Raw genomic sequence first — 22,483 nt, 5'->3', positions numbered from 1 at the left:
CTGAAGATTAGATGCTCTTGGGAAGTTGACAGTGATAAGGAGGCGTCCGAGAACAAGGATGTGCGACATCCTGTGCAACCAGCTGCAGCCCGCATGCAAAACGTTTTCTTGTTTCTAGGCCGATAAAAATCGCCATATTATCTCTCTTAACATGAAATACACGGTGAGTGGAATATCAAAGGAATCGTATCTATAATTTTCTAACGTATGACAATCGCAGTACTTGTTACGATAGACAGCAATGGATTTTTTCATTTCTGGCTGTGGAAATATTTTACGCGATACAGCTGAGGACGCGTTAGAGTATGTTAAATACGGTATACGTTGGCAGTGTTTTAGTAAACGTCATAAACTAAACTGATGATAGTTTGCCAGAACTGCGAGGACATAATCCGCAGCAAATTCTGCATATGTGACTCATTCATTGCTGCTTCATTGTTTCTCATTTTTGAATGATTTCGTCTTGCTACAATTTGAACTGCATTACTTTCCTCTTTCAGCTCTATGTTTATTGAGATAGACATAAAAACAAAAGGTTTTGTCGTGACGCGGTTACGATGGCTACTACTTTTCACTAAGCGCTATGAACAAATAAAAAGCATAGATATTGATGACGGCAATCCACTCTGACCTAACAACAAAAAAGGATAATAATTATAAGGAAAGAAAAAAGATGTCGTTGAGCAATACGCAAATCTAAGTGAAGTTTTTCATCGCGAAGACCTTTCTAGCGGAAGTCAAAAGCACACAGCTAAGCATATGGACGTGAGAGACAACACGCGGCTAACGCAGGCACAGAGATTGTATCTTCATTCAAACACACGAAGCCGTGTAATCAGCGCACGTATAGTGTGAAATGACTGTATAGGCACGCAGTTAATTTCAGATACAGTGGATTTCACCTGACAGTATTTCCGCTCGCATACAAGCAGACACCGCTACCGACAGCGGGCTTTCATATGCATTGCCCGCACCCTTCCCAAGTGAGCCCCAGGAGGATTTCTTCCGCCGCAAGAAGACTCTGCGTACTACCACGAAAGACCTGATCCCACCACTGTGGTCAAAACCTCCCTGACGGCCTCAACCACTAAGAGGAGGTGGTGTTGCGGAGACTGCATGTTGGGGCGACACTTATCCCATTGGGCCCCTACGCTTGGCAACAAAATCTCCACGCACCATTCGGGGATACTTATTTGTATTGTGGGGCTTCCGTACCAATAGTTATCATTAAACACCTCTTGTGAATTTTTGTGAATATGGCGATGATGGTGCAGACATCGCAATAAAGTTAACCATCGGCACTTAGGCAGACGGCGATATTGCCGTTTCATTGACTAATAAAGAGCGTTCTCTGTTCGAGGGAAATAAAATTAAGGCCATCTTTTTAGGCATGGTGAATAGACAAACGCGATGAGTAAACCACACGGTAAAGATCATGTCATCAAAGTATTACACCAATGTATACCAGAAAACAACTGACATTGGAAATAAGTTCCCTGCAACCCTTCTACTCTAAGAAACTACTCTCCTCGCTAGTAAAGAGAGAGAGAAGGGAAGACAAAAATTACGTCACAGGCATGGCGCTTCTGTGTCAAACGCGTAGTGAGAAACTCTAGTAAAACCACATGATAAACTTTAGAAGAAGCCCCGACAGAAAGAAAAGGAGGGGAAAAATATGCGTCAACAACGTAAACGTCCTGTGGGCCCTGGGCTCCAGTCCTGGCAGAATGCTCGCTGCAGTTGGTCGAGGCAACGGGAGAAAGCGTCTACTGCTGGGAGGGTAGCTCGCCTCCTCCCACCATGGCCTCGCAACCTTTGATTTGCTTCAATCTTGGCTACACTTAAATGCCTTTTAAAAATTATTGCGGTTGAACACTCTCTGGACAGCGGTACAGAATGTTTAGCGTGTCAAGAGAGTTTACAAGAAGTCACGGTCAGCAAATGTACGAATGAGTCCTAGTAAAACGCAAAAAAAGAAAGATCGAGGGAATTTAAGTATTTCTTACGAGTTGTAAAGCATTAATATCCAAGTGAGCGCCGTTGAGTGGTCCTTCGAGTTTTGCGCTAACAGTAAGGTACCATAGCGGTACGTTCTGGCAGATCGAGCAAGCAGCAGCAGCCTGCGGCGCCAAAGCCGCATGCCGCCGAAGTCCTGTGCGACGAAAGACCGAGGAAGCAGCAGCGACCACTAAGGCCGGCAAGCGCGCGCAGCGGCCAAGCCCAGTCGGGGTGAGCGAGAGAGAGAGAGAGAGAGATACGGACTGCGCCCCGGCTTCCGAGAGCGAGAGCAAGGGTGCCGTGGCGTCGCGGCGATTCCCCTCTCCCCTCACGCAACGCCTGACGCGCTAATGCAGCTGCAGCTGTTCCTTTTGGCCTGCTCTGCTCCGTCGAGGCGCGCTCATCACGTGGCGTCGCAGCCAATGCAAATTTAGGTGCTATTTCGCTGCTACAGACTACAGACGCCGGATTTTTCGCTCAATGGGTGATTTGACGCTTTCGCATAAAAAAATAAAAAAGCACCAAGCAAATACAATGATGGAATATTCTCTCTCACGACGCCACTAACCTAGACACAAAGCCGCCATCTGCTGCATGCTCGAAGTCGCTAACTCTTCGAGAACAGCAAAAGAAAAGAAAGAAAAATAAATAAATAGGGTGACAGTGTTCGAATGAGGACACGGCGATACACAAGCAAAAAAGGCGTGCACTGGTTTCCGAGCTGCGCAATATGAGATTATTAGTGCTAGCAGACTGCTAAGCCGACCGCGTCTGGGACGAAAAATCAGAGCGGTAACGGTTGCGTCGCCACGTTAATATCCTGGCGCGTCCTCGTTTCTTTTTCTTTCGCGTGTACGGGCTTCTATCGCAGTGCCGAGGGTGCGCACCGGCTATTATGAGGCTTCGTTCTCCATCCTTCTCGAGATGGAATCAAAGATTCGTCCTTCAATTTCCGGCGAACCAGACAGTGCCTAATACACGCAGCGTGGGACCGTTCCTTTGTGCGTTTTCCCTCTTTTAAAGTTGTTGCAGCTTTTTTTTTTTTGTACGTCGGTCCATAAAATTAATATTTTAATAGGAGCACTTGTGAAATTGCTTAAGAAGCACATTTTTTTTCATTAGTATACGATTTCTGCCAGCCGCAAGCGTGCTCGAAAGCGCAGCCCAAACTCTGCGAATGATTTTCGAGAACAACTTCGTTTCTAATGCTAATGCCATATGGCGACTTACGGCGGAGATTAATTTGTGGTCGCGATCGAAAAATCAATTTCGTCGCTGCTGCGAGCTTCGTTCGCACGGCTGATTTCTTCTGATTACTATCGATTTTAAGTATCGTATGAAAGAAAAGTTTTGTTTCCTTCCTTTAGGTTATGCTGTTATTGTTCAGGCACTTTTTGAGGCGTTCCCTAACGCTGCCACTTCTTGGTATAGGCGACAAATGTTTTGCTTTTAGCTTGCGTATATATTGGCTGTCCCAACTATCGTGCAGCACGATTTAGTATTAATCATCAATGATAAGAATTAGCCATAAGAAAGTCGTAAGAATTAGTCTTAATCAGTAATTAATCACTCCTCAACCGTTATATTCAGAGGAAAAGTGTCAACGAGAAAATCGCAGAGCAACATGAAAAACTCCTGATGCAGGTTTTTGTTTCTCAGTACGTGCTACATAAAAGTATTTTTCCGAGCGTGAAAAAAAATCCAGCGAATACTACACACAATGTGCCTCGAGCTCCCAGTTTCGCGACAATTTTGCGTGCGTTCGTGCCAAGTTCGAGTGTTATACACTCGTACGTACCTATGGCTATGTCACGTGGTATATGCTAAAGCCACAACGCCATTTTCGCTCCGGCGAAGAAATGCCGAAACAAGGTTAACTTTCTCGATCGTAAAGTCGGTACAACGTCGTACAGTTTCTGCGCCAAAGGTCCTCTCGTGGTCAAAATTAATCAGGAATCCCCAACCACGGCGTGCCTAATATTCAAGCCGTGGTTTTACCATATAAAATACCAGAATTCCATTCGACGTAGCGCAAGCTGCTATACGTGTAAAATACTAGGGAAAGTGGGCCAGTTCCGGAGATAGGGCAGTCTAACACGGCTCCTCAAAGCGCGAGCTGTCACGAGCAGGGAAGACGAGGAAGTGGACTCGTGGTGCATGTTCCGAGCGCTTCAAAGAGCTGGCTGCCTCTGTTAACGAGAGAAGTATGCGTGCAAGGATGGTGCAGTTGCATAGAGCCCCAGGCAGCTGCGCTACACGGCAGAAGTTCGATTCAACCATCGGCCACACATTATTCCCGTTTCATTGAAGCGAGGTGGGACAGGAACCTACCTACCGACCCACCCCAATGTGCCAAGGAATGAGGGAAAGAATGCTTTGAACTTCAAAATAAATATACATATCGCGTTCAGAATTGTTGACACGTATTGTCGTGACGGAAATGCCACAGAGGCAGCCCGATTTCAATATATATCAGTACCGACTGTCATAAGCGAACAAATTCGGCACCTAGAGAAAAATAAGCACTTATCTCTTTGTTGCTCTCTCTCTCATGGGCGAACTTCAGTATACATGTCTAAAGGAACTATACTAGTCCCACCTTGAGGAAACCCAGCAACCACCTTTACAAAATAAAAGCTTCCCCTTGCGCGGTAAAGACCGCCCGATACAAAGATTCGAAGTTCGTTCTCTTAGTGGCATTCCAAACGTGCGTTCTCCGCGTGAAGCATAAATTTAGCCTCGCTGTCATTAAATGCCGACTTTTTTCCAAGCACGTTGCATATTCCTGAGGTCGCCACGGGCGTGCGCCGAACTCGCGTAATTACCGCGCGCACGGCAGAGGAAACGTTCCGTTGCGCAGGTTGCCACGGAATATTGGGCACCACGCGTTTCTCCTCCGAGTCATAAGTTAGGAGGAGGCACGCATTCGGCCTGATTGCCTCGGCCGCACGGAAAAGAGGCCCTCCTGGAGTTGGCACGCACCCGACGTTGGCCCACGGCACGGCGGAACCGAAGACGAGAGCGAGGCGTCATTCGGCCGGCAGGAAATGCGTCGGCGACACCAGGGAAATTCCCCACCTCGCCCACTTCCCGTCACACTCCCGCTCAAGGCTGCATGGCAACCGCAGAGGGGCCTTTTCCGCGCCGCCGTGGCAGCCGCGATCCCCGATGCAGCGCCACAGGCATGCCGCGGGGTGGTAATTGAATTCCTAAACGGGAAACGGGACCAGCCGCACGCGATCCGCCCTTCGCTCGCGCACCTAATACGCATTTCAACACAGCCCAGGGGGCGTTTTCTCTGCCACTAAAGTTTAGAGAAACTGCGCGGCCCGCGACGGTCTCACTCGTGCCTCCCCCTGCCTCTACTCACTCATTTCATTTTCTTCATTTTCACCCTCTCATTTATAACACTAAGAGATAGTTCCGCTGAAGACCGCTGAATATTGTGTGTGCATGTGTGTGTGGGGGGGCGGGTGCGATATAAGTACCACTGACCTATATGAATGTGAAAATAAGTTCTGTGCTTTTGCATGCCAAACCTACGATGTGATTACGAGACACTACGTAGTGTCTCAGTGTCCTCCGCAATCATTTCGGTCATCTTTAATGTGCGCCCAATGTATGGTACACAGGCGTTTTTGCACTTCGTCTCCATTCAGGTGCGGCCCCTTGATTCTCAGATATGTGGAGATATGGCCACTTCCATGTGGTTCGACGTCTTGAAATCATTGCACATTTCTTTCAAGACGTTCAGGGACCAGGGTTAAACCTGGGCAGCTACTGTACGAAAGCCCTCGTGACTATGTCGGTCTACCATTGTTGAAGCAATAAAGGTAGTTCTGCGTGGCTAAGGATGCTAGTCTCCGTCCCTTGGAGTTCATCTTCAAACTTCGGATGGTGAGCACTAAAATCTCCGGTGAGAATCATAGGGCCGGGTGTCGCTGCATGGCGTGCTGTCGTTTGGAGTCGAAGCGACTTGCAGAAGCAATGTGGACAGCGACAAGAGTAACCGTAAGCTCCTTCGTTTTTACAATTAAACAAACGTACTGGTTGTCGTCTTCAGGTGGAAACTAGGTGCAATACGTATACGTCAGCTCAAATGTTATATATATACAATGACCTTGCGCAAAGCACTAGAGGTAGAGGACATGAATGCCTCGTAGCGAGAAATGCGGATGGTAGTCTGAACGTTCGGTTCACAAATTACGAGGATGGGAAAAAAGATTTCGAAGACGAAGTGTCTAAAATCTGAAATTCTGGATTTGAGGGCTCAGACATTCCACTGGAATGGAGACGCTTTCTTGACTTCATTGCGGAAGGGCGGCGAGGAGTGGGCCATTGTGCTATGCGAAGCTTTGAAGAACTGGAGTCGACGTGCTCAGCACTTGCAACGCGCTACAAGCAGCCGGAGTGTCCATGTTTGGCAATAGTAGACGCATGAAATTCGTGAGAGACCTGAGCATAGCAATCACTTGCGAATCCTTCTTTTCCATGTGGTCGACTGCAGCGGCGTTGGACTTTAGTCGAAGAATCATGTGCTGCGGCTCTGGTGCTTGGCATGTGTTCGGCAGCGCTGGCCACAGCTCACTTGATGAAGCATCAGTAGCATGGCCATATTTTTTCCCCAACATTCGTGGTTCTATAGGAGACAAATGGAAGAGGAGGCAACGTTGCCGGACGAGACACCTCCCTTAAGGAGGAAGACGATTTTGTAAATTTTCGTTTCAGGGAAGGATGTCGCCTTCCGGGAGAAATGTCGACGATCCGTCTCTGCCCATCTTCCACAATATTTTCTGCTCTTTCTTTAAGCGTGGACAGTCTTTTGAACATAATACGTGCGAGCGTTGATAATCTGGGTAATTGAGCTCCATTGCACACGGCAAGTGTCGACGTCATGTTGTTTGTAACATCGTAGGCCTAGGGTTGAATTTCGCCAGACAGCCCTTACGTGTCCACTTCTCTGACATCATCTGCACTGATGTGGTTTGGGTACGAAAGGCCATAGGAAGTGCCGAAAATGGCCGACCGTTATGTGTGATGGTAGGCAGTCACCATTGAAGACGAGCATTACACAGGTCGAATTGCCAAGGCGACGAAGTTGCAGTTAGGCGACACCATCTGTCGCAAATCGGATTATAATTAGCATGTCTCTGTCGCTAATCGACGCGTCAATACTATAACCAACACCAGCGCTGCTGTCGTTGTCCTGCGGAAGGAGGCAGTGGGCATTAATGTTGCCCAGAAGCTTGACTGCCATCAAAGCGTCGATTGCGCTTCAGATGTGGACATTAATAGCCAGGGCGAGAGAACACGTAAATTGAACGCAATGTTGGAATCTAAATGACACACAGCTTGTATGAGTTAGAGAGGTAGCAGCAGTAGCGGATGACACCAGCACAGCATCGTCGCCCCGTAGCGGCTAGCTATCTGCAATATGAGCGCGAATGTAGTGTGGGATGCTTCCCGAGAAAAGAATGTTGGCGAGAGGTGTGCGTACACGGAAGTACGACATATATTTAAACGTATTTGTGGCGTCACACCCCTTGATTTATAGCCCGATCCCACTGGACGCTTTAATATTATTCGAATGGAATGGCAGTAGCATATAATGCCGTTATTCAGCTACTACGCAGCGATATCTAATGCCATTAGAATCGAATGATTTCCGCAATTGAATGAGTTTGAGAAACTCATTCGGCTTCGCACTCGAAACGAATGTATACTCTCTACTCCAGAAACAAGGCAAAATATGCCATTGAGCGTACGAAATTTGAGAAGCGTTCATGTAAGAAGGCAAATAATTTCCCGTGGTTTAAGTAGTCTGTCATTTAACTTGATAAAAGCTGTACGACCGACTGTCACAAAATGTCCCCCCCCCCCCCCCCAGCCTACCTACACCCACACCTGGGGCTGAGCCGAGCGGAGGCGGTGCTGTTCAGACAATTACAAACTGGTTCCTTCCCACGCCAGTGTTTATGCGTCATCTGTACCCGAAAGTATATGTGATTGATGTGTGCCGCGAGTGCCAGCGGTAGAAGGCCACCCTGACGCACATCCTATGGGATTGCACCAAGTTCCTCGACGAAGCTTCGACAAGTACAACGATTCCGCCGCGACTCGCGGCTGCGGCGGAATGCTACCACCACGAAGTCTCAACTGGGCCGTCCAGCAGGTCTCGGCGGCTCTTGAAAGACAAAGGCCGAGCGAAACCGACGGAACGTTGCCCCTCAGGGCGACCAACCGTGGGAGTAACACGCGCTGGAGTTGAGTAGAGACCACCCGCTGAGAAGACGTCAGGGCCCGCGTCGCGGCGCCATTTATTCATGGTGTCGTTCGGCAGGCGACTAAATAAAGTTGTTTCTCTCTCTCTCTCTCTCTTGTACTCTCCACCTAAGTCGCGTCGGGCCGCCGTAGCTTTGCTAGTCAGCCATACTGTAAACGATCAAGCACCTGTGTACACGCCTGTTTTCGCTGTCTCGAATGGCATCTGCGTCTGTTTGACGATCGAGGCTCTTCCGCTGATAAGTATGCTTCGCTCGCATTGCAAAGTACACATCAACTCAGTCAGTCATATTGTTTTTCCTCGATTTATCGGCTATGGCTACTGAGCTGGCTAAGATGTGTTTTGGCTTATGGTGACCAGATATTCTGGAAATAGATGTATAGGCGCGTTATTTCAGCGAAGAAACGAACCATGTTTGTATTGAAATAAATAAAATAATTTTTCAGACATTCCAACGGACATCGTTCTTCTTTTCTCACCAATATTTCTGCAATGATCGCCATTCATATCATGACCGAATGACAGTGACAGTGACAAGAACTTTATTAGAGTGTCCTGAGGAACTTGATTGGGGGGAACCGAAGGCTCCCCGATCAAGTTGGTGGCTCCGCCCACGACGGGACAGGGAGATGGTGACTCTCCGCGACGTCGCGGGCCCTCTGGACGGCCTGAAGTTGGCTTGGGAAATCCGAGCTCTTCAGCAAGGCGTCCCACTTAGACTTGTTATGAAAGTCGGAGCCCGCGTTGTACGGGCATAGCCAGAGCATGTGGTCGAAGGAGCAGCACGCGTGACCGCATTTGGAGCACGATTGCGGAAAGTTCGGGTCTATCCAACTAAGCGCTTTCGGGGTGAGGTACGATCTCGTCTGTAAAAGCCTGAGAGTAACAGCCTGAGCCCTGTTCAGTTTCGGACTGGGGGGAGGGAATTTTCTCCTGCTGTGTCTGTAATGTGACGTAATTTCGTGAAAGGTTGTAAGTTTATCTTTGAAGGGGAAATCCTGCGGAAGTGCCGGACTGCTAGCTCTGGCGCGGTTCGTGAATTCACGCGCCAGGCAGTTGGCTCGCTCGTTAGGGTTGCAACCCGCTCGGTTAGTTGCATCGTCCATGTGGGCCGGGAACCGTGCTATGGTATGACCTGCAGTTTCTTCTGGTGTATTAATACGAAAGCATCTGTTAACGATGTCGGCTGCGTGTTTACAAACTAGAGCGGACGAGAAAGCCCTGACCGCCGTTCGCGAGTCGGAGAAAATGGACGCCGGGCCTTTTGCGGCTTGAAGAGCCAAGGCTATCGCGGTTTCCTCCGCCTCGTTCGCGTGTTTGGCGTAGATTGATGCGGCGCTGATAAGTGTTCCGCGCGCGTCAACGACCGTGATTGCAAACCTGTCTTCGCTGCCATATTTGGCGGCGTCAACGAAGAATGCATCTGCCCCGAATGACATAATTTTTTTCTGTGTAGTACCACCACGGGTCGAATAGCATTCGTTGCTCCGAACGTCATTCGAATCAAATGACATAAAAATGTCCAGCGTGACAGGGGTATTACAGTGGCACATCCATCCCTGGGTATTACGCAAAAATTTCCAGGGACCCAATAACACATGGCCGCGACCAAAGTTGTCCACTAGGCCAGACATCAGCCAGCAGAAAGTTGTATTGTAGAGCACATGCCCAGTGACCCATGTTGTCTACATATATTTACAAATATGTGCGGCGTGGGAACAGCGGCGAATACTAAATCCTGGGGAACAGGTAAAAACACATTTGCATTGAAAATATAAATCAGGAGTTGTTGTTAGTGCAGTTTGATTCATCACGTTATAAAGGCACGTAAGGAAAGGGGACATCTTAAGAACACCTTGGCACCGCACAGACAAGTTGCTCAAAGTGAATAATGGCAGCCATCTCGAGCATCAGGCACTGGGAATTCCTCAACTATGCGACCCTCTGATGGGTGAACTGTGGGGTTCTGCTGGAGACTCCAGCTCTAAGGAGTGGATTAGTTCCCTGGCGGAGGCCGACACATTTGCGGCAGCTGTACGCCTTTGCTAAGGAACCGGTCTCTTCTTCGTCATGGCGTAACGAAACGAAACGGAACGAACGAACGAACGAACGAACGAACGAACGAACGAACGAACGAACGAACGAACGAACGAACGAACGAACGAACGAACGAACGAACGAACGAACGAACGAACGAACGAACGAACGAACGAACGAACGAACGAACGAACGAACGAACGAACGAACGAACGAACGGACGGACGGACGGACGGACGGACGGACGGACTGACGGACGGACGGACGGACGGACGGATGGACGAACGAACGAACGAACGAACGGACAAACGGACGGACGGACGGACGGACGGACGGACGGACGGACGGACGGACGGACGGACGGACGGACGAACGAACGAACGAACGAACGAACGAACGAACGAACGGACGGACGAACGAACGAACGAACGAACGAACGGACGGACGGACGGACGGACGGACGGACTGACGGACGGACGGACGGACGGACGGATGGACGAACGAACGAACGAACGGACAAACGGACGGACGGACGGACGGACGGACGGACGGACGGACGGACGGACGGACGGACGAACGAACGAACGAACGAACGAACGAACGAACGGACGGACGGACGGATGGATGGACGGACGGACGGACGGATGAACGAACGAACGAACGAACGAACGAACGGACGAATGAACGAACGAACGGACGAACGAACGAACGAACGAACGGACGGACGGACGGACGGACGGACGGACGGACGAACGAACGGACGAACGAACGAACGAACGAACACGAACGAACGAATGTGGCTCAACCTACCAAATAATATACGTGCTATGAGAAACGTTGTAATGGAGGGTCTCACAGTAATTTCGGCCACCTCTTCTCTAACATGCATCCGAAGCACGGTACACAAGAATCTTCGCATTTCGCTGCCATCGAAGCGCGGCGGACACTGCAAGGCATCGAACCTACGACCTCTTGTACAGCCGAAGAATGTTATAGCCAAGGAGGCACAGCAGCGGGTCTCATGGTCTAACCGTCAGGGGGCATTTTTTTGTAGATGTCTCCGTCGACATCTAATTTCCCCAGCTCCCTAACTTTATGTAGACCGATAAATTACACTGTTTTAACAGCAAATGGGACCGTTACGGCTGTGAGGAGCCTATTGAACATATCTGTATCTGTGCCTGCTACGACTACCTGAGCTTTCTACTCTGCACGACGTTAGATCTGCTCGATTCAAGATCATTCACGGTGACTAAAGAATTTGTATCGCTGCCACATGTCTCATAAGACCTAACATAACCCATTACTGCAGTACCTGAGGTTGGCAGTCTTCGGTTAGAATCTACAGTTTCTATCCGTTTCTCCGGACGACACGACACCACCAATGCTTTCTTTAATTATTTCTTAATTTCTTTCTTTACATCCCCTGATCCCCTTTCCCCTGCTGTGGGTAGCAAGCCGGACGTGCCTCTGGTCTGGCCTCTTTGCGTTTCCTTCCTTCTCTGTCTCTCTCTCTCTTTCTAAACCTTCTACAATAAAATAAACAAAGCCTCGGTATCATCATTTGCACCACCAATTTCTTGGGGGCATTGTTTCAAGCTGCCCAATGCTATTGTGTTTGGATGCAAACTTAAACGTTACTTGTATAGGCCGCAGAGATCTTTCCCGGTGATAATCCTTAGTTTCCTTGTGGCCAGAGTGATGTGGTAAGGAGTATGTATCTCGGATAGCTGATTTCATGTCCTTGGCACTTCTTAAGGGTGAACTTATCATTCCTTCAGTAGTGACGCATTTCCGTAAAGTGAACGCGAGGATGAAACCTGCTTGGTTCTTGCGCTTGGTGTGTCGTCCTCTCACGTCCGTGTCGTTCTTTTGTTGGGCAATATCATTTGAGTACTGGATTACCAACTTGCCCAGAATGCTGCTCTCATGAAACCCATGTTCCTTCTCGCTTTTATCTACACATACGACTCAGCGCATCTGTGCCTTTGCTTAGTGCAAAGCGTCAGACAAAGTCTTGCCGCGCGTGAAGCTACACTCCTAATCTTCACAACTTTTCCTTAACTTTCTGCTGCCTTCATCGGAACCGCTGCATGTTCCTCACCACCGCCAACCTAACGTGTGGCGCGCACTGTAAATAGCTGAAAAGGAAAAGTAGTAAGGCTTGTCAGGGCTTACAACGCGCCGCCGAGTGAAAATACCCCGCAATCTTCGTCGAGCCGATTATGCTGGAAGATTTTTTTTTCTTTCCGGGTTGCTGCACCCTCGGGAGCATTAATGTTTTACACGAAACCCGGTTCCTGAGCGTCAGCATATGCGCTGAAGAACAACTCCCGGCCGCTGTTAAAGGCTGAAGCGGACGCGAGAGTCTTCGTGTCTCGCCGTGTACCGGTGTCACGAAAGATGCAGAGACTGTAAAGAAAAAAAAATACAAGAAAAACAATTAAACAAAAAACAAAAAAGGCGGGAAAAGAGTTTTGTTCCCCAATTTAAAGACGAGAGCCGAGCTCAGAATCCTGCGAGTTATCGATGCGGAAGAGGATCCAAGGAGTCGGGAGCAACAGCTTGTCGACGGGACGTACGGCTGGGCGAACCCGGCGACAGGACGAGAGAGTTTTTTTGCGGCACGCGCAAGAAACAAACAAATAAAGAAATAAAAAAAACAACAAAAAGGGCGCACCGCGTTCATTCGGTGCGAGTCTGGCAGGCAGCTCAGGCAGGCGTGCTTTTATTAACCCGCGTCTCACGAAAACAAAAATAAAAGGGGGGGGGGAGAGAGGGATGTACACGGGGCGTTGTTTGTTAGCAGCTCTCGCACTCCGCACCACATACGCGCTAGCTGAGCGTGGTTCGAGGCAGACAACGACAACGACAATGATAATAACAGAAAAACAAATGCAGCCGGGCCGAGATGCTCAGCGGGAAGCTGCCAAACTTGGATGCCAGGGACGACGAGTCCCGTGTACGCCGGCCCGCCAGAACGAGTCAACCCTGGCTGGCGTGAAACAGAGAACGACTCGTCGCGTTAGCCCGGGGCTTAGTGATGAGGGCAAACAAAGGAAGCCAGAGTGGCGGGAGAGAAAAACGCGCGCTTCGTCGCCGCGATTGCGGCCCACTCATTCCCTGCTGCGCTGTCGTATAGCAATGACTGCGTTTTGTCAAACCTTTAAAAAAACAATATTCCGAAAGAAAGAAAGATGCTTCGAAATTGTCACTCAAATGGCTGACTTGAATACTGCGTTGTCCCCTTTCGGCCCTCTTAGCTGCATTTGCTTATGCGCTTTAATCTTCACTGTGTGCAAGGTTTTTTTTTTTGTCTTCTTTTTTTGTGCCGTGACTGTACAGATAGATACTGTACTGGTTGCGCACGTTGTAATTGGACGTTCGCACGTCACCGATACAGCTCGCTAAGACTGTTCGTATCCTAACACAGCAGGATACGCCGGAGTTAAGTGATCCTGAAAAAAATTGCTCCCAGATTTTTGTTGCTTTATTTCTTTTCCTTTCATTTCTTTAGTTTTTTTTTTCCAACATTTCTTCGTCGTTGAAGTATTCCTTGAAGATAAAGATAGCTGGCGCTTTGGTGGTCTGTTTGCTCGCGGCCTTCATTGTTTAATAAACAACAAGCGACAAGCGGCTCACTTTGCCGAACACGACTTTACCGCGCTGCGCTCTATATAACAAAAAAACACCGGTCGAAGCGATCGCATGATGAGTGTCGACGTTGATGCGATCAGCATTGAAGCAACGTAGCGACACGTAGTATTGGCCACCACCAAGATTTGTCATTTATGAGGCATGTACGCGCAGCCCGGCGCTTGTGTCGCATTTCCGTCTGGACACGCTGCGCGATCTAGCGGTGCCGGCGCACAGTCCGCGGGCTACCTCCGAGATGCGCGGCTAGCTAGTGCATACAAATGTTCAGAATTCGCTCTCATGGCGCAACGCTAAAGCGTGGGGCTGCTGTGCTTGAGGAAACCATGTTACGCCGCTTCGATTCTCCCAGCTCCGAATAAGCTTTAACGTATTTTTCTTTTCTCTATTGAATAGCGGCGTGAAAGAGGTTATACATGCAGCCGTACTGCACAGATAAATACATGAACACACATCGCTAAGGTAATGAAGCTGCTATAGAATCCTAATCGCATCATTATTAACATCCTTTGGGGCTTGTTTTGTCCCAAAACAGTAAACGTCACCTATGTTCCGTTTATTTCCTTTCTTTAACGAGCTCCGAAGTCGCTACTTTACTGCCAAGAACGCTGTGCCATTCCGATACTTGCATCTCGTTCATGACATTAGAACTACAGGCGCGCAGCCTTAAAGAAGACATGCGGTATGAATGAACACCACTGGCCGGAGACAAGATCAGCACCAAAGGGGGCAACGTTTTCTTACAATATATGCATTCTAATTAAAAAATAATAATTCTACTGTTTCACGTGCCAAAACCACGATCTGAATATTAGGCACGCCAAAGTGACGGTCTCCTGATTAATTTTGAACCCCTGGTATTGTTTCCTTCTTTTTTTTTCCAGTGCAAGAACTACACGGTAAATTTTGCATTGTGCTCCCATCAAAAAGCGATCGCCGCGGTCGAGATTCGATCCCCCCACCTCGGGCGTAGCAGCGCAACGGCAAAGCCGTTACGCCACCACGGCAGGTCCTTTCTAGTAGAAAGTGAAAGAAATGCACTAATGCTTTTAGGAAAACAGGCACGAAAAAAAAAGCGATGTAATACATCGCCGAGCTAAAGGCGCGGCAGTGTACGGTCGCATATGACAGCAGCACGTGAGACAGCCGATGCCGCAGCCTGTCCGAGTGCCGCACGGAATTGTCCAGAAGTGTCGCGACCGAAAATGTGTGCGCGTGCCTGCGTGTGAGTGTACTTGTGAACGGTGTGTGTCTGGTTTAGCCAAGTTAGCAGCAACCAAGTGCGCGCATTGCACAGCGCAAGGATGCGTTTCAAATACCGGGTTAAGCGGTCAGCTGAACTTCCAGGAGGCTAATTTGATTAATAAAGTATGGCCAGGACATACAAGGTGCCATCGGTCGATACGTCGAAGAGCTGCTTCCGTATCCTTTAATATGCGGTTGCGTGCCGGTCCTCTTAGACAGTCGAGTCGCTTGAAAGCACTGGGCGAAACACTGAGTATTTATAACTAGCACGTAGTTGGTTAGCACTAATAACGACTCATAAAGTTAGTTAACACTACACGAACGTCGTGGGCAACAAACTTGAAAACTATAGTACAGATTTTCTTGACCACATCTGGGGACGCTGCACCGCTCTTTAGTGAAGAGGGTAGTGCGGTGCACACTGGAGCTCTCGCTGGTTGTTATTCCTTTACAACTAAGATTGCTGGAGCTTCATCCAATTTCGATTAGGCCATCTAAATTTGAGAGCTTTTCTCACCCCTCCATAACAGCAAGCTAAAAGCATACAAAATAGGATACTATTTTATTTCATAGGAAGCTACATCGCCTAATCAAATGACTGACCCGTTGGCGGGCTAGCTAGCTAGCTGGCCGGCTACTTAGCTAACTGGCGTCAACACTTCACAGCACTGCCTAGTGTTATCACGGGTGTCGAAGTAGAAATTTCCTGATTCAATTAAGCTAATTCAGCGCATCTCAGGCTTCTGAACGGCCACCAGGGTTTCAGTGAGCGATCATTTCTACTCTACGAGCATTAAATTCCCGTCAACCAGGCTTGAATTAGTATCGAAGTCACGACTTCACGTTCACTTTGCTGCCAACTGAGAGATCCCTCATGCGAATCTACACAAGATTATATATACAACAAATATAGCGGATAAATTTGTTGCATAAAGTAAATGTTTTGGCTGGACATTGCAAGGTGACGTCTATATATGTGCTCTGTCTTTCCAACTTTGATTTCTTGTTTAACTGTTTTCTTTACGCAAAATGAGCAAGTAAACACATCAACCCCTGCCGTAGGGACGGACTTCACCCACGTCGTTGTACTTTAAAAGAAACGCTTCTCAAAATCCTGATTGCCGTCGAGGCGTTCCATTCATGTCCCCCGCAATGGCCAAGTGGCAGTCTGCTTTGAAGAACACACGCACACACACGCGTATAAAACTGAAAATAGAATCTGAAGAGAAACGCGCCGTCATCCAAGTTGGCGCAATCAATTGTTCCTCGACGGCAATTTCTTTGTGCTGCCGTCCTCCTCCTCCCCCTTCCTGTCCTCTCTTACCCTCCTCCGCCACCCACATCTCTGCCTCAGCTCCATTTCAGCGTGACGCCTCTGACCGCAGCCGAAACCACTGCTGCACGGTCTTCCAAAACAAACCCCGCCAAGCTTCGTATACACACTTGTCAGCGAAACGCAACTTCTCCCCCTCCTGAGTCGAGCAATATCTGCTTCCAGGCTATAGCCGAACGCGCTGCCGTTGCCTAAACTAGCCAAAGGGAACGAAAAAAAACAAAATAAATATGGCGCTAGCGCAACATTGATTCGCTCGCGCGCGACGTGAACCGTGCGAAAGAAAAGAAGAATAAAGCGGGGGCGAAATTCTGTGGTGTGTAAGGACAGACGAATCCACGCTAGGCTCTAAAAACGAAAAAAAAAAATGACAGAACGACGAAGGAACAGCATGCGGCAGGCCGGCATCTAGGTTAAAGTAAGGCCAAGCAGCCTTCTACCCACTGCGGCCAGCTTCAGGCTCTCTGGACACCATTTTCTTCTCGGCTGAACGCTGGCGTCAGCGAAGGCGGGTTGCAAAGGACAGGAGGGTAAAAAGAAAAAAAAAAGAAAAGTGGTGGTAAGGAATTCAGAAGGGACAAGCGAGAAGACAAGGCAGAAGGCAAGCCACGAAGAAAGCGAGGAACGACGCCACGACATAAAGCAAACGCGACTGGAATCGGCGCGGTGGCGGCAGAGCACGACCGACGTTGCGGACAAGACGACATTTGGGCTCGGACTTGTCGCCGAGGCGGATCTCATTTTCTCGGTGACACGCGCTGCCAGCCATATACGACCGACACGCACGCAGAGGCCGGGCCCCGCGCGCGAGATCCGGGGCCGGAGGGATAAGAGCCGCGGCTCGCGGCGAGGGACGCGACGCCACGATGGCCCCCGGTGACCGCTCGGGGCCCTCCGAGCCTCGCTGCTCACGCTCACGGCACACGTAATGTTGGTGCACGGAGAGCGCCGTAGTCGTATACGGCCTGCACCGAGGCTCGCCGGCTTGTCGGTGTGCCTGTCTGTTCGTGCTCTGAGTAGGCGGCCGGCACGGTTGCATCCGGCGTTTCCGCTGAAGCGCGAGGGAGGTAATCGACCCACCCTCGAAAGCGGGAATTGGTAAACAGGTGGTGAGGACGACGGGCACATTTCTGAGCTGTCGTGCGACATTAAACGCGTTGACATTTTGCGGCTGTGACAAACTGGCAGAATTTCTTTTTTTTTTCTTACTCCAACCAACATATCCTGGTGTGGATTGTGCCACCCGTCGTGGTAGCTCAGTGGATATGGCGTTGCGCTGCTTAGCCCGAGGTCGGCTGTTCGGACTTTGCTGCGGCGGCCGAATTCCGATGGGGATTGAATTCAAAAACGCGCAAGTATTGTGCATTCTGCGCACGTTAAAGAAACTAAAGCACTCAGAAGTGAACCGGCGTCCCACATCTCAGCTTGCCTCATAATAAGACTGTGGTTGTGGCACGTGAAACCTTCGAACTTATATATTAAATAGTGCGTAGCTTTCTTTGTGCTTTCGAAGCCCCAGAATAAAGGCTGTGAACCGTAATTTACGTGAAAGCCGTTTAAAAAGTATGGTAAAAATAGCGGATAAGTGAAAGGAAACGCGTGAACCCCAGCGTAGCGTAGCAAACCAAAGCCACTCCTCAGCTAGACCTCCCTGCCCTACTCATCTCATTTCTCTCTATCCAAGTCGTATAAAGGCTTACAGGGTACGCCAGAAAATTACACGGAGGTGTATACTTTGCTCTATGGTGAGCGATGTATTAGATGCATCACAAGAAGGAAACGTCAACTACGACTAAACCGCAGCAACACGGCGGTCACTATAAAAATGTTTGCCCCCTTACGGGTGTTTTCTTGTCGCACTGGTAACACCTTTACCGTTAGGGCCTTACAAAATTTCATAGAGCACGACAACGCAGCTCTAACTAAACGCGCGATGAAAAAAGACGTAGTTCAAAGCTATGTTATCATTATGACATCCTTGGGCGACAGAAATATCCGACAAGAGAACTTCACAGGCGGAGATATGAAAGTGTCCTGTCGGATATTTCTGTGCGCTCAAGGCTGCCAGAATGATTGAATATATAGTTGTCAACTGCGTCTCTTGTCAGTTGTCCTCTATAAACTTTTCTAAGGCCGTACACTCTAAAAAAAGTTTACACCCTTTGTGGTGTATATCTGCCACACAACAATAATCGCCATGTGCCTTGCTTGCGTTTTCTTTCTTGAAAACGCCGCGCCCGCTATACTCTCCTGTCGGCAATGCTATGTGGCAAGATACGACTCAAAGAGTGCAAACATTTCTTAAAGTGCACTCTTAAGCAAAAATACACCCTACTGCCACACAACTACAACCGTCATCTGTCTTGTCCGGTTAACGTGGCGAGCCCGGTACTTCCAAGTCACGAACGGTATGCCCGTTATCAGCATGACAGAGCATTCTCGACAGGAAAGTAGCGAGTGCAGTGTTTTCAAGGAAGGAAACGCAAGCAAACAGATGACGATTATCGTTACGTGGCAAATATACATCCCAAAGGGCTTACATTTGCTTAAGAGTGTGCAGTACGACAAGAAAACACCCTTCACGGTGTAGACATTGTTACAGTGGTGAAGAGTGAATTTCTCCTGTCAGATAACACAAGTCGCCGCACACAGTCACTCACAATGATTTCATGGGATGAGAGAGAATGAAGAATGTGGGAGTCATCCATACGCCTCAGTCCAACGGCTAACCGGCGCGATGTAGCTTTTCAGAAGCACTTGCTTGAAATTTGTGGTCGTTGTCATATTGGATTTTTTTTGCGATGTGAAAGGACGCTTTGCGAAGTGTTCCTTTTTTTTCTAAAAAATTCTGTGTTTATAGAACCTTGGCATTTCAGCGATTGAGAACCGGATATGTTGAAGCACTGAATGGGATGCCTGGGGTCGCATGTTCCCTTTGTTTCTCTAAAGTTAACGCGTACGCCCAGAACATATATCCAAAATTTCTTATGTGCCAGCAGGTGACATGCAACAACGAGAACAAGCCGGCACTTTTTTTTTCTTAAGCAGGAGCAGCCAGCTGATCGATATTAGATACTAATGTGAATGCTTTCTTATAGAATGGACAGATGAAAACATTGTTTATGCTACAGTTTAACGTCCTAAAGAAGTATTAAACATATGACAGAAGCAGTAGACGAATGCTACATCATTTTTACCACATGTAGATAAATTTAGTATCCATCTGAATGGCTATGTGAAAATTCGTCTGCAGGACTTCGGCAAAGGACTAGTTTGACAAGGCTGACACCACACGAACTATGAAAGCAGTATCAAATCTTTGAAAGCAACAGGAAAGAAATTAAGAAAAAGCAAAAAAGAGAAAAGGAAGATTAATGAGGAAGCAGGTGTAATTAGCATAACTGAGTAATACTTGTTGGGGGGCTAGTTGGTGCATGTTTTTCGGCGCTATAACCCTCTTCTCGTAATTAGCATAAAGTACGTGCAAGAGAAAGAGCCAAGAGGCTGCCGAAGTGCGGCTAGATTTGGTCGCTGGTAGGCGCGCGCACTACCTGTCAGTTCTTGCGTGAGAGATGACTTCGAGATACGTGAGAGATGACTTCGAGGCGCGGAAGAGATACGTTTAAGTTGCTATAGTGATAAACACGACTCTCTTGGCAATAGCCATTATGCTTGGCAATCAAATCGACCAATTAGGTACCCTAGTACTCGCAGAATAGACAAAAAGCCCAAATTTTACCACTTAAAAAGCCCTCAATATTTATATATATATATATATATATATATATATATATATATATATATCCTAACATGGCAACCTTAGTAGTTAGGTCCTACAGATCGTAACGCCACCACGCAAATGGCAGGAATTGCGTTCAGAGCCAGTGCGATGCAAGGATTTATTTCACCCGGTCCTTTTGGTGTATTACTTTCCGCCGCTGGCCGGCCGAACTGACCATCGTCCGTCGGCTTCGTGTCCGATTAGAATCGCGACACTGCCAAAGGACCCGAGTTGCACTCACCCGCGCGAACGTGGACGTCCCTGCTGCCGACCACCCCGATGCGGTTGGAGGCGAGGCAGCGGTAGGTGGCCGAGTGCACGTCCTGCCGGTACTCGTCGGCGCGGAACGGAAGGAACTCCAGCGAGCCGTCGGCGCGCACTCGGCGTAGGCCTGGCAGGTCCAGTGCGGGCGCACCGGGAACCACGCCGGTGTCGTCCAAGGCGAGCCAACGGAGCTCCGGCGTGGGGTGGCCACGGGCGGAGCACTCGAGGCTGCCTCCCGTGCTGTTGTGGAAGCGAAGCCGCGGCGGTGGTTCTCGAACGAACCGGGGGCCCTGGCCCGACGTGGAGGCCCCTGCATCCGAAAGAGAACACGAGCGAGGTTTAGCACGGGCCCGCAGCTCTTGTCGGATCGCTCGATTTTATTGTCATCAATCGCTCCATCACCGCCACCGTTCCGCCACCTCATGACCTGAGAAGCAACGCGGCCATTTCGTTATTAATTCGCCGCCAGAATCACTGCCATCGCGATCATATTAATTAACACGTTCCTCCACTCTAATTGTGAGAGATCTGCGTGGTTCCCTTATATCTCCTCCCATTCGTACATCGCGCCGCCTATTCATTTCAAATGGCGTCTAACGACTTCATGACTCCACTACTGCTTTTAACAAGTCCCTCTTTCCGACCGCAATTGAAGAATGGAACCTGCTGCCCGATTCGCTAACTAATGAGCACGACGCGACAAGGTTTAAGGCGATGTTGTTAAATCATCTGGGTTGGCATGTTTCTTTTTGCCCGTTTTATGTTCATGAAATTTTATCCCTTTTCCTGTATTGAGTTTTTTCCCCCTGTAACCATTGTGTACTCGCCCTGCTGCCCTAACAATTCGCCGACGTGTGTGGCGCTTGTGGCTTCAAGGCAATATTGGCAAGCACCATGTTCACTATCGCGTTATTTGCTTCTTTTTATGTCCCTATGTTGCATTGTTATATTTTTCTGGTCTTTGTTCTTATTATCTACTTTGTATACGCTCCCCCCTTTGTGTAATACCCCGACAAGGGCCTTTAGGGGCAATAAATGATGATGATGATTTTATTGTTTGCCTTTTTTATTTTTGTTGTTCTCTCGTTTGCTGTGTGCGTGCGTGCGAATGTTTTAGGATTGCGGGCTCTTCAGTAGCCAAACTTCCCATAGTTTCGCAGTTAATAAACACCAACAAACCACTACCAAAAGTAACAAAGTCCATACATACAGCATTAACAATAGGTACCTTTAGCAATACGGCACCGCATGAGTGTAGCGTTTCATTTGCTACAGCTGGAGCCCACAATTTCGAGAACTTTCATTTCCTAAGGCAAAGTGTACGCAAGTCTCTGCCTTGAAACCCTTCGTTCTTTGGGAGAATGAAGGAAGGAAAGAAGAAAAAAGTGGAGCAGGAAAGGCAGGGAGGCTAACCAGTTTAGCTTAACCGGTTTGCTACCCTACACATGGGAGAGGGATGAGGGCAATGAAAGATGGGGAAGGGGAAGAGAGAGAGAGAGAGAGAGAGCACATAGCACAGCACACACACATCGTCCGTTAGAGTTGGGAGAATGAAAAATATTAAACACCAACGAGAAGGGCAACAAGGTGCACAGTTGGGAGAGTTGGTTGAAGTTCATAACAAACTATTTTTCTTTTCTGTGCGTCGCTGTTACCTTTGCGTTGCCGTCATAATCAGCGAGAAGTGCAACCGTTCCCACACAAATCACCAAAACGTCTGCCGTCTTTTCACAACAAGACGTGATTTTCAACGATAGGATTGATGTCGACTAAGCGGACATAAAAAGTGCCTTGTTCCCAATAGCCTCATAGATTCGGTGTTGGAGAGCGGAGCCATTTACGTTTGGTCCATTCCACTGACTTTTCACAAGACGAAGAAGTGAGACGC

The 22,483-nt window shown here is 48.6% G+C and overlaps 1 protein-coding gene across 1 annotated transcript in view; it reads right to left on the bottom strand.

Annotated features, from left to right (window-relative positions):
• The window catches only part of LOC142578930 (cell adhesion molecule Dscam1-like), a 348,188-nt gene that overhangs the window by 170,230 nt on the left and 155,475 nt on the right, over positions 1 to 22,483 (bottom strand). Inside the window, exon 3 of the mRNA XM_075688636.1 lies at positions 20,573 to 20,905. Within this exon, the coding sequence (XP_075544751.1) occupies positions 20,573 to 20,905 (333 nt within the window). The remainder of the gene's footprint in view (positions 1 to 20,572; positions 20,906 to 22,483) is intronic.

This window comes from Dermacentor variabilis, chromosome 4 (genome assembly GCF_050947875.1).
Source record: "Dermacentor variabilis isolate Ectoservices chromosome 4, ASM5094787v1, whole genome shotgun sequence".
In the NCBI taxonomy this organism is placed as follows: Eukaryota; Metazoa; Arthropoda; class Arachnida; order Ixodida; family Ixodidae; genus Dermacentor; species Dermacentor variabilis.
This window is presented reverse-complemented; position numbering and strand designations above follow the sequence as displayed.